Genomic DNA, 12,132 nt, shown 5'->3' on the forward strand with positions numbered 1-12,132 from the left:
CAAGCGGTGACTGTTCTCAACTTACCGCAGTGTGGAGTGTAAGTAGACCAATAAACCGCTGAGGTCATGCACCGTGTAGTTTTCACCTGCCCACACCTGAGCTCTGGTGCACACCTGCAACACCGCCCTCCCACTGCGATCTCTGCTTCCTGGAAGAAGAAAAAAAAAACCCCACCGTAGGTGAAAACACAATGACTATTTTTTTCAGTGCCTGTGGTGTAAAGCTGAAAGATGTTGTCGATGATACACATAACAGTATGTAAAATTATCTGACCGAAACAAAATGTATCCGAGTGTATTTGACCAGTTACAGGGTGAAATAAGGCCCAAGGTTTTCCGTACCTGGCAAAATCACAGCGCCTGATACAAGCAGCTCCTGATTGACCTCTGACATCCGTTTGGGGAGAGAGAAGTTCCTGCCGTTGGAGGTGCTTGACGATGAGCCCAACCCAATAGCTGAGCCGTTGGCCGTTTTTGGGCAGCTGGACTCCTCCTCCGCGAGTCTCGACTTCCTGTTGTCAGAATTGTCCTCCTGCTGCCCTGTAGATCGGGTGAATGTGAGGGGGTTCCTGAGTAAGTTCTATACAATAACACACCACAACTAAACAAAAACGAAAGAAGCTTCCTTTCACCTCAGCGTGTTGTAATCACAGTAAATCCCACTGACTCATCTTGGAGACCAGGTGTATCGTCAACATGATTCAAGAGTAAATTTGCCACTATTTCAAACGTCAGCGTTGTAGTCCTCAGGGCCTGTTTTTTTTTTTTTTTTTTAAGTACAACTTAAATTCTCGACTGAGAATGCAATTTGCAAACGTGATCCAGATTGTGGGGTTGTGACAGTGTATTTGAACAGGATTATTTACTGAATATCTCAATTAGCACTGATCTCACATTACACTGTGGTGTAGTACAAGAAAGTTAACGCGATCATGTTTGGTGTGACTCATTCCAAAAACTATAAGACAACCTGCATTTTCTTATATTCATGTCGGTGCAAAGTGAAACTAGAAATGTTGGTGATGTCACTTTGACAAAAACTTGACACTACTTGTTTTATCCAAACTCATCTTTTAATGTTCTAAACTGCTGTTTTCACGGCAGTATTATATTACTAAGAATATTGTTGTACCACTTAACCCTCCCATAAATGACGAAATATCAAAACAGTTATGAATCAACAGCACATGTGTTGGTATCCAGCATTTCATTTTCCCTAATTTCTGGCCTATAAGCCGCTACTTTTTTCACACGCTTTGAACGCTGCGATTTATGTGGTGATGCAGCCAGTTTGTGCATTTTTTTTTTAACGGCCGCAAGGGGCCACTCGAGCAGAAAAGGTAAGAGTGCGATTAGTGGAATATATGTGCCGAGGAAGTGACTTAGTTTTTTTTTTTACCGGCCCTGTTAGCGCAGCGCTAGCATTACCACTGTGCTAGCGTGCTGCTGCTGTGTCTTAGTGATTTTTACCGGTATGTTTTTTTTTTTTTTAACCGGCCCTGTTAGTGCTGTGCTACCGTGTTGCTACTGTGTAGCTGCCGTGGCTGTTTTTTTACTGATATGTTTTTGTTTTTTTTTTACCAGCCCTGTTCGTGCTACCGTTTTGTTGCTATGTTAAGCTAAGCTAAGGTATTAAAACTTTGAAAACTTTTTCTGTGTACCGTCTTTCTTTGTAAATATCTCGTGTTTGAATGTGGGTTTCAATATGGGCACTTGCGGCTTTTACACAGGTGCGGCTTTTGTATGTACCAAATGGTATTTCCTTTAAAAATGTACTGAGTGAGGCTCATAATCAGGTGAGCTTTGTAGGCCGGACATTACAGGAGTACCAGTTCCTTCAAGATGTGATCAATTCCAATTTGTACTGCTCAATTAATTGAACCATTAACTGTTATCCTCATCACTAGTAAGAAGCACAAACATAACGACACTGGGCACACTAAATGTTTTTTAAAAAATAAATTTTGCAATGTTATGTGTATTGAGAAAGGCTTTCTATTCGCGGCTACTTAAATCTGTTTTGAGGTTCTTTTCAGTTTATCCAGTAAGAAATTATTATCATAGCTTCACAATGGTAATTTTGAAAAAAAAAACAGGATAGTGATGGTCGTCCTATGGAGACGTGCAGTTTATCATTAAGAATAAGCCATCATCTTGAGCAAAGAAGTGAGAATACTAACAATAGAGTTATGTAGGACTGAAGAGATATTGACACTGTCATAAGTCTTGATGATGGGTAAAACAAACTGTATTGCAAAAGTGCATTGCATGATTGCATGTTTGACACTGTTGTTTTTTTTTTTTTTTTACTCTTTTATAGTCACTCATTTGTGTGGGAGTAAACCCAGCCAGCACAGCCTCTATTGTCTTCAAACGGTCAGTGCATTTCCTGCGCCGCTGTGTGAGCAGGCCTGTGTTTGCCGCATGTTTCCTAAATTGCTTTGTTTTCACAGGAAGTGACAATCGTCGAGTAAAGCCTCCAGAGTATTGTGAAAGGCTGCTTTTTTTTGTGTCCCATCATCAGTGTCGAGACTAAATCTGGATCAGTCAATGGGGATGGGACCTTGTGCTCGACGAGAAAGAAAATATCTGCTTGTTCTAAATCTTTGGCAAAAGCTTCCTGATTCTTATGTTTTGTGTCTTTTTGTTCCCTGACAGCTGATGGTTGGGTTCTCAAATTATACTTTTGTAAATGAGGCAAACCATATGGGATCAGAACACTCCCTACCCCTGAAAGCACAGTAGGGAAATCCACTGTAATTGTAGGATGATGGTGTCCTTCTACTTGGTTTACAGATTGTTTTGTAGTCTTTGAAAGACCGTTGTGGGAAACCTGCCTTGCAACAAGTGAAATGCAATCTACTCTGAGGTCATCTTAGGAATGCAATGGGGAATTAATATCTGATTACTTCTTCTACTGTATTCTGATTTCCTGGGTAGGTTCTATAATTTGTTAATTCTATGATTTCTTTTTAAACTACATTATAATGACTTTTTAAAAAAAGAAAAAAAAACAACAATATTAAATAAAGGACAGTAATTTTAATTGGAATGTTCAATCCTAGACAATTGAAGAAAGAAGTAAGATAAACTCTACACAGGCAGGGCCTGGATTTGAAACCCAATCCAAATGTTGAAGAAAAACAATACTCGAAATCTTTGGTAGTAAATAGTAGGTTAACCTTAGCTGTCAGATGATTGTAATAGATTTCAAAAGCAGGATAAATTGGTATAAATTACATCTGAAGGACACGGGAGGCTGTGACTATGTTTGGTGTGGGCCTCCAAATGACTAGCTAGCCATATGTATGGCTTTGTTTGAGTCAACGCTGTCGCCATTTGGCATGAGAGCCGAACTTGGATCAGTGGCTTGTGCACTGATGAGGAAGGGAGCTAGCTAGCAGCAAGAACTAATGTGAATTACAGGACACATTGACCACCGATACGTATGGCGCAGAAATACGTAGACATGCGTGCTTCAATTTGGTGCCAAGTAGCATCGGGTCTTGCCTTCCATGATGCGCCTGACTGCTTAGCCAGCAGCGGCTGGTTGGTGGACTGAAGCATTTTAAGCGGGGTAAAACCACACCATTCAGCAGAAGGAGCATGCTCACTTAAACCTTTATCAGGAAGGGTTTTTGAGTTGTGTCGCCAGTGTGGCAAACACGGGAACTATTTGCTTTGCCACATCTTGTTTCAATTAGTCACTGGTAAGGTGGCAAACTGCCATCGCTAACGCTGAAATATGGTTCCCAACATCCATCCATTATCAGTGCCTTTTATCCTCACTAGAGTTGCGAGCGTGCTGGGCCCTATCTATACATACAAAAGCTAAGTTCATATTTTAACCCATGATAAAGGGGTATTGCGTAACAACACCAAAAAAAAAAAAAAGTGAGACGTCACCCTAACGTTATCTGTTACCTCAGTTACTGTGCATGAATCAACACAAAACAAAACAGACACACGCTACAAAAGACAACACAGAGATGTGACTTCATTACACTTTCCAGTGTGGGACCAAAACTGCACCCCCCCCCCCCCCAACCCAAAGAACACACAGCAAGTCACCGCTGAAAAGCAATCTGTCAGCAGTGACAGCATTAATGTTGCACAGTTGTGAGCTGTCCCACCAAGTGATGAGCTGTTGGAGCTAGTCTTGCTGCAGGCTATCATTAGAAAACCTGCCCACGTTAGCCCTGTTTTGTTTTACAGCTTCAAGCTCGGTTTTTAAGCCCTTAGGTTGCGTTATTGGCGAAATGGAAACCAATGGACCGTCACTGCGAATCGAATACCTGGAGCCAAATTTCTAAACAACTGTCAAAAAAATAAACAACTCTCAAAACTGAATGTTAGTATAGACGGGCAGTCATGGAAGAATGGCAAAGATAATAAGCGTGGCCTTCATTCCCCTTTGATACCACTTGCTGACATCGGGATGTGGGAGTGAGATTCCAAGAATTGGAAGACTGCCCACTGTTCCAACGTATCACTTAATACTGTTGGTTTGCTGTGGTCAATCTGATGGGCAAGTGAAAGAAAGTGTAGCAACAATAAATGCGAAATGATTTTTTTCGAATTGTGAAGGTGTAACACTGTATGTCTAAGAACAATACAATTATGACCTACAGCATTATGATACTCGTGAACAGTGTCACATACCTGGGACATCTTTGCTGGTCCTTTTTTCGTACCCAGGAAGAGAGGCCTCCACTTCCAACTTCCCGAAGCGAAGAACATATCCGTTCATTAGCTTTTTGGGGGAGATGCTAGCTGAGCCCCCAGAAGAAGATCTCTCCCGGTGAGCTTTACCCTGGCCAGCTTTGTTAGTCCTCTCCAGTGACTTGGAGCGGCGTTCCGCCCGTCTCTCTGCACTCCGTAGACCCCTCTGTAAGTAATGCAAAGGAGTGTTGGGCCTGGAATCGTCCCCACTGAGCCAGCCACGACTCCCCAACCGCCGAGATAAGTGTTCTCGAGAAGAGGTGCGAGTGTCCGGGCTGCTGCCTGGTGTCACGGATCTCTCTCTTAGACCACCATGCTCTGAACTTTCTTCCAGGATGGACTCAGTGCTGGACCCAAGGCTCATGGGGTTCTGGAGGGCTTCCATGTAGGATTTCCGGAAAAGTCTTCTGCTCTCGAAAGCCGCGGAGTCTCTTGGGTGACGTCGACGAGGGCCTGGATTGCTGAGGTCTGTACTGAAAGAGAACATCTTGGACGCTGGTCCTCCTTCTGTTCCATCAGTGTCCTCCCCTTTGGGCTCTGTCCCACGCTCTTCAGTGGGACTGATCTTAATGATGGGGGTTGTTATGTCTACTTGACTCACGCTATGGCTATCACTGCTGGTATTCGTGTGGTTTCTGTTTGGCGAGGTGCGCTCTGAGAAAGGGAGGGACTCCCTGGAGCTGCGGTGGCTGTCCAGGGTGCCCGTGGATCCGCTGGTACTGCAGGCACTGAGCTGGCCGCGGAAGCCGACCCTGCCGCAATGCGCTTGCATGATGGCTTCCGCCGTGCTGGTGACAAATAGAGGGTTGACCACGTTCTTCCACGGCGTCCGGTACACAGATTTACCGGTCGTAAGTAGGCAGTTCTGTAGCGCGTGCAGGTTCCGTTCAACTGTTACATTATGCAGGAACTCAGCGGTGAAGACGCTACCATACATGCTCTCCGCGATGGGGATCTCCACAATAGCATGTCCACTGGCAGACAAGCATTTTATCACAAGTTTGACAGTCTTGCGGCCTAAGGGGACAATTTGCAGGTAGAAGTCTCCTTGCTTTAGTTTGACTTTGTGCAAGGGGGACAGCTGCAAGACCACTTTGTCGTGAATGCAGAGAGGCCACCCTTCATTGTAGAGCAGCAGTTCTCGGAACCTTAACTGAGAGAAGAGAAAGGTCAAATAAACACCCACCGCGGGAAAAAAAAATGGCTTTTGTACGTCAACGCAAACCTTGTGGTACAACTTGCATCACGGACTAAAAAAAAAATCGTCACAATTGTTACAACACACACACGTGAGTCACACGCAGTGATCATTCATGACATGTCCGATCAGGCCCGGGTTTTGAAAGAACCAAAACACAATCTTTGTTGTGACAGAATATGAAAAACAGACTCGAAGAGCACTGACATCTCTTTCGATGGTAAGCAGAAAGGCTTGGGAGAGGACCCTCTCATGTTGCCCACGATACAAAGAATTCCATGTATAGCAGGTTGTTCTCTCGGGCTAGGTTTAAGTGAAACTAGCGTTCTATGGCTAGCGTCACAATGGAATCACGAAGGAGATGAATGCAGCGTAATAAAGTTTCATTGCTTTGGCCGTGCAAGCAGGACCCACAAAGGTTGGATTGGAGTAGATTGAGTTTCACGGCTGGATGCTTTTGGCTTGTTTTCTGCATCCCATCACTTCATATCCTCTTTCTTACCCCTCCAGCCAAGATATCCAGCAGCAAAATTCTCACATTCCTTAGCAATTCTTAGCCTTTCTTATCACCTCAGTCATCTGACTTTCAAGCTAGCGGAAACTATTCTTTTTAGATGAGTTCGCTGAAGAATACTAAAAAAGATGATGTATGAATGCAAGGTCACAAAATTGAACCACTCACACAAGTTTCCTGTTGAATGATTTGAAGAATCCTCTTGGCAGGAAGCAAAAAGTCAATGAAGCAGCGGAGGCCGTCCCCACGGTACTGTCTTTCCACCACACTGAAAAGCTGCCACAGAACGGTGGAGGCGGTGGCGCTGAAGGGCCGGTACAGGGCTGACAAGGTGCTCTGGATACAGCTGTCCAAAGACTCTGCGTCCTGTGAGAACAGAAAAATGTGAAGTCAGGTGTTTGGTGTTTCACAAAGAAGAGTACAGTTTGGTTCACTTTCACTTTGCGTTTCTGCTGTCAAAAGATTTTTAAGCATGTCAAATTGAGTGATTGGTATCTTTTCATATTATTGATGCAGATGATAGAGGTACACAGCTTTTGTCATACCGCCTACACACATGGTAGTAAAACCAAAAGAGTGATAAGTGTATATGGTTCCGGAACATAATGTGAAAAGATGAAGTGAATTGTTGTAGATTTGACTATTGGCATGCGAGTCCCCTCCAACAGCTTTTCGTGGAATAATGTTGATATCATAGATTCTGTATTGATATTTTGACATGAATGACCACCATTATAACTGCAGATAAACGTGCTTGACAGACTGAACATGATCCCATTGATTCGGGAAGTTGTATCACGATGGGAAACGTGAACCAGTGATAGTCTTTCCATCAGACAGAGGGGAAACACCTGGACCAAGTGACGTCACCGAGAGTGGACACAAACAGCAGAACTGGAAAGTCCGCCCAGTGCAACGTGACCTTCCAATAGCGGCCATGTCATTTTTCGGATCATCTGACCCATAAATAACCTGACAGGTTAGTATAAAAGAACACGGGCAGGGCACGTCTGACACGCAACACGGAGAGACTGATCCGGAGTGATACAGTCGTCATGTTCACAGCTCGGGCCTGGGTGCCGCTTCAGCAGGGAGTCAAGGCCAAACATCCTCCTACTATCTGTCCTTCCCGAGTGGAACACAACAGTGGAAGAGACATCTGCCTCTCGTGATAACCACGCCGATGGACAGCGATGCCAGGGAAAGTCCCACCATTTGGCAGCTGTATACAACGTTAAAGAACATTTTGGTACTTTGGCTTGGTCAGATTTGCATGACAATTTGAAGTAAATCAAAGCATCCCATGTGCTCCAGTGGTTTGAGTCAGACAGCGCCATATTTCACCCTTTGTGGGACTGTTGATCCCAGCAGCTCAGTGCTGTTTATTAGAGGAGATTGAGTACAGTTCACTGCGTTGGTACACATGCCACGACTTGGCTACAAGGCCCTCATTGTGAACACCGCCTCCCCAAAGTGCTGTGTGCAGTACAGTGTTGGCCTCCAGAAACAAAGCGCCCACCTCCATTAGTAGTCAGACAGCGCTTAGTGGGACAGAAATGTCTCTCGGCCTTAGTCACTTGGCAAAAGGAAGAACCTCCGTGGGGTTTTATGAGGAGAATCCACACAATGGGAGGAAAGCCTACATGACACTATGAAGACAGGTCGTTTGGGTTCCTTTTTAGGTTTTCAAGGAAGGAAAAAGGTGCTAGTAGGGACTTGAAATTTTCAAGCTAGTGCAAGTACAACACTCCAAGTCTTATTTTACTGATCGTCTCGATGGTAAACTTTTCAATAGTGTCACGTGAAGTAACAAAAAAAAGGTACACCTTCATATAGGACATCATTTTTTTTATTTATTAATGTGTCATTCAAAAGCTATAATTTTAAATAGAAACTTAGTGTCAAACTAGTTTGCAGTGGTGGTTAAATTGTACATTCGGTTAATAAATTAACTAGATTGATGAGTGCAAAAATCACTGGTGTTTAATCGCATTATAAAGCACCCGAGGCAAGTTTGTGTCCAACACTTGACTGCAAACAAGTGAGCCGCTGTTGATTTAATCTCCATTATTTGGTGGTCTAAAGAAGAATAACATGATATCCACTATATGATATGATATACTGGAAGTTATGATATCCAACAATGTTAAAAGCTAAACTCTTTGTCATTTGATGGTCTAAAGAAGAATAGCATGATATCCACTATGAGATGATACATAATAAGATAGGATAGGATAGGATAGCCTATGACCCAATAATCATCCATCCATTCATTTTCTTTGCCGCTTATCCTCACGAGGGTCGCAGGGAGTGGTGGAGCCTATCCCAGTTGTCAATGGGCAGGAGGCGGGGTCCACCCTGAACTGGTTGCCAGCCAATCGGAGGGAAGATAAGCGACAAACAGCCGCACTCACAATCCCACCCAGGGGCAATTTAGAGTGTCCAATTAATGTCGCGTGTTTTTGTGATACGGGAGGAAACCGGAGTGCCTGGAGGAAACCCACGCAGGCACGGGGAGAACATGCAAACTCAACACAGGAGGATTGAACCCGGAACCTCAGAATTTTGTTGTTGTGTTACCACCTGAGCTACCGTGCCGTTGTTCAATTATACATCTCATTTTCGGCAGTGTCAATCTTTACGAAGTGTTGTTGTGTTAATCACTGGTTAGTTAGTTAGTTAGTTAGTTGGGGGAGGCAGGTAAATAGAAGCAAAACTAACAAGTACAAGGAAGAACTGAATTTTGGTACAAAAAATAATTTTTACTTGACACCATTTGCGTTATCAAGTCAATGGTACAGAACCAACAAAAACCGACATTACCTATTAATTTATCACTTTGTGAACGGTTTGACCCCGGCAGAGGTCGCAATTATAATGCAAGTCTTGCATTTGATTTCAAACCGTGCAGGTATCCCTAATGTCGTGGCAAGTGAGAATAGTGTATGTGCATGTCTCAGCAGAATGCGGGAGCTCAGCTGAGCACAGAGGAATGCAGAGGTTGCCCTGCTTTGGACCCTCTGCCATGACATACGAACAAAGTTGGAAGTCCCGCCCTTTCATGATTCGAGGTCTCGTTAGTAAATGGCTGCCTGTGTGATGTAATTACAGGTCTCTGGATCCAGGTAGGACACTTTTGTCTGCAGAGGCAGGAAAACAGCTGTTACAGAGGCACATCGAATGAACCCCAACGATTTTGCGTATCAAGCGACACACTTTTTGCTTTTTAACATGCCTTTATCCAATAGTTTTTAAGTCGGGAAGAAACTAGATTATTTTGAAAAAAAAAAAAAAGCATACACAAAGGCTATACATCCAAGAGAACGGTGGAGCGAGAGTGATCAAGAGGTGCTCACTGACACATTTAGTGGGTCACGGGCACAAAAGGCTGCCTACCAGGCGTTCAGTGGACCATGAAGCCGGCGGGGGAGTGTAACAGGAGAGCCCCCAGATACGCTGCTCCCGAGAGCCTCACGGGCAGCAGGATGATGCCAAAAGGCCTCAGGTTCCTTGGGCATGCCGGGCCATTGATAGACCCAATAAACTCTCGGCATTGAGGATATCTTTTGATCAGAACTTAAAGAAATCAATAATGAGGACTTGCTGAGGAGTGTAACTTTTGCTTCAGAGCCACGTTGTTGTGGCAACGCTCTAGTGACCATGTATATCTACGCCGTTCTCCGCCAAACCTGAACTGTTGACAAAAGTGTAAAATGAAATTTTGATTTATTTGTCCTGTCCTTTAGTTAGCAGACTTCTTCTGGATTTATTGAGGATGCCAACCAATCAGATGACATTAGGATTCTGGTTGAAACTTGAATGCAACTTCATCCAGAGTCCCACCGTCCTATACAACACGTAAAAATAGCTATTAAAAAGATAATCAAACAACTACCTTGTTAGTTCCAATTACTTGAAAGTGAAATTGTGTTGCCACACCAGCCTTAAACAACAACTGTGTATTGGTACAGTAAATAGAGGGTTATCTCTTTTTGATAAAAGTTAACCTTTAAAGTTCACGCGCAGCAAGACCAACATTTAGGGAAGCTCGGAGTGGAAAAACTGACCACCCAGCAACAAAAGGATTTCATGACAGTATTTCTTTGACTTTATATACTACCACAATAACATATGTGACTGAAGAGGTTTAATTTGAAAGGTTTCGAAAAAGTATGGGATTTACCATTTGGAAATCATAAAATAATAAGAGTAACATTTTTTTTGGGCTTCTCTGAAGACTGCAAAGAAATGTTAACTGTTTTTTTTCTTCAAACTATTAAGTCAAAACTTGCAATTTGATTAGAACCATTAATTACAAATGTGTTGCGGTTCTGGGCAAACGTTGTTTTTAAGAGTCTCACACTAGTTAAGGGAAAGGCCTGATTTATGTCGTCGGCCGACGTGTGATGTCTTTGTTTGACAGGATGTAAACAACAGTAGCGGCAGGATATTGTTCTTGAGAAGCCCATGCTGGCCTCTTTGACTCTATGCATTGGTATTATACTACATTCCTCAGCAAACACTTGTGCCCATATTTCTTAGCATTAATGGAAAAGTGTGAATACGAGCGGTGGAAATGACACCACAGTCAAAAGGAGATCAAGGGAAAATGTGTTGATTCTGCGCATGGTAACTATAGAACTGGTGCGTACCAAAACAAGTCATGAGTTGATCAAGTAAAGTTGCTTATTAGGGAGAGGATTCAAACTTTGTGTACTTCACTGACCCCAGCGCTGATACAAACTGATACACTTTAAATCTTGCTTTGTCTTTTTTGAGTGGAGTCACATAAACAGTATCTAACAACCATAATAGAGCCTGCAAAGTTGGAGAAGCTCGAGCACACTTCTTGATGATCAAGAACCCACATGGAAATGGAGAAACATGCAAAATCAGCATCTGCGTTGTTATTCCCATTTTTTTAATGCAAATACAAATGGACTGGCTATGCTTGGAGATAAAAAGGTCATACAGTGTGAACGATAACGAATGAACAGCAACTAAAGATTTATCCCCAATACACGCCAGCACAAATCACCAAGTGTCAGAGCACATGCCAAGTCCGTACCTTAATACTCAGGTAGTTGTCACAACTCTTCGACTTGGCTCTGGAGTGCATTTTGCCGAGTGACAACATTGAGCCACCTGATCGAAATCCCACTTCTTTGACAAAGAAACAAGTGGGCGTCAAATCCGAGCCGTACAATCCGGTGTGTGATCAGCGCCGTGCTTCCCGATCACCGGGTCCATTTCCAGCGCTTGTGCTTTGTGGCAGCTGGAGCCAAATAAACTCCTGGCGGGGCGTGAGAGAGGCAGTGCGATGGAGTCCCCGTCACTCACCCTCATTCCCTCCTCCCATCCAGAATAACTAACTCCCTCCCGGGCAGCCAAGCCCAGCCTCGCCGCATTGATAACAACTCATCGTTGTAAACGCGCACACACGCTACCTGGTCTGCGCACCCCCACTCGCCCGGAGCCCCAAACTCTCCACCCGGCAGGGGTCGGACTCTGACCAACTCTTCTCTGGCCTACTGACCCCTTGCGCCCCTACCTCCGCAAGCCGCTCCCCGCACCCATCCTGGCCACAATGGGCCCTCTTTTGTCCCGACAATACAAATGGACTAGGGTTTCAGCTTATTCTGCTGCTTTTCAAAGGGAGGGAAAGAAAGGAAGACATCAGCACAGGATTGGTGGTTCA

At 44.0% G+C, this 12,132-nt stretch overlaps 1 protein-coding gene across 3 annotated transcripts in view; it reads right to left on the reverse strand.

Annotated features, from left to right (window-relative positions):
- Nucleotides 1-11,738, reverse strand: part of zgc:158766 (uncharacterized protein LOC100009641 homolog) — a 31,372-nt gene extending 19,634 nt beyond the window's left edge. For 2 of the 3 annotated variants that reach the window (XM_061820670.1, XM_061820669.1), the window contains exons 1-5: nucleotides 11,503-11,737; nucleotides 6,603-6,800; nucleotides 4,663-5,875; nucleotides 343-540; nucleotides 26-149 (exon numbers count right to left, since the gene is read on the reverse strand). In XM_061820670.1, coding sequence (XP_061676654.1) covers nucleotides 26-149; nucleotides 343-540; nucleotides 4,663-5,875; nucleotides 6,603-6,800; nucleotides 11,503-11,571 — 1,802 coding nt within the window. In that variant the 5' untranslated portion in view covers nucleotides 11,572-11,737. Of the gene's footprint in view, nucleotides 1-25; nucleotides 150-342; nucleotides 541-4,662; nucleotides 5,876-6,602; nucleotides 6,801-11,502 lie in introns of all 3 variants that reach the window. The other variant, XM_061820671.1, reaches the window with a different exon arrangement.
- Nucleotides 11,739-12,132: the final 394 nt, after the last annotated feature.

This window comes from Syngnathoides biaculeatus, chromosome 5 (genome assembly GCF_019802595.1).
Source record: "Syngnathoides biaculeatus isolate LvHL_M chromosome 5, ASM1980259v1, whole genome shotgun sequence".
Classification (NCBI taxonomy): Eukaryota; Metazoa; Chordata; class Actinopteri; order Syngnathiformes; family Syngnathidae; genus Syngnathoides; species Syngnathoides biaculeatus.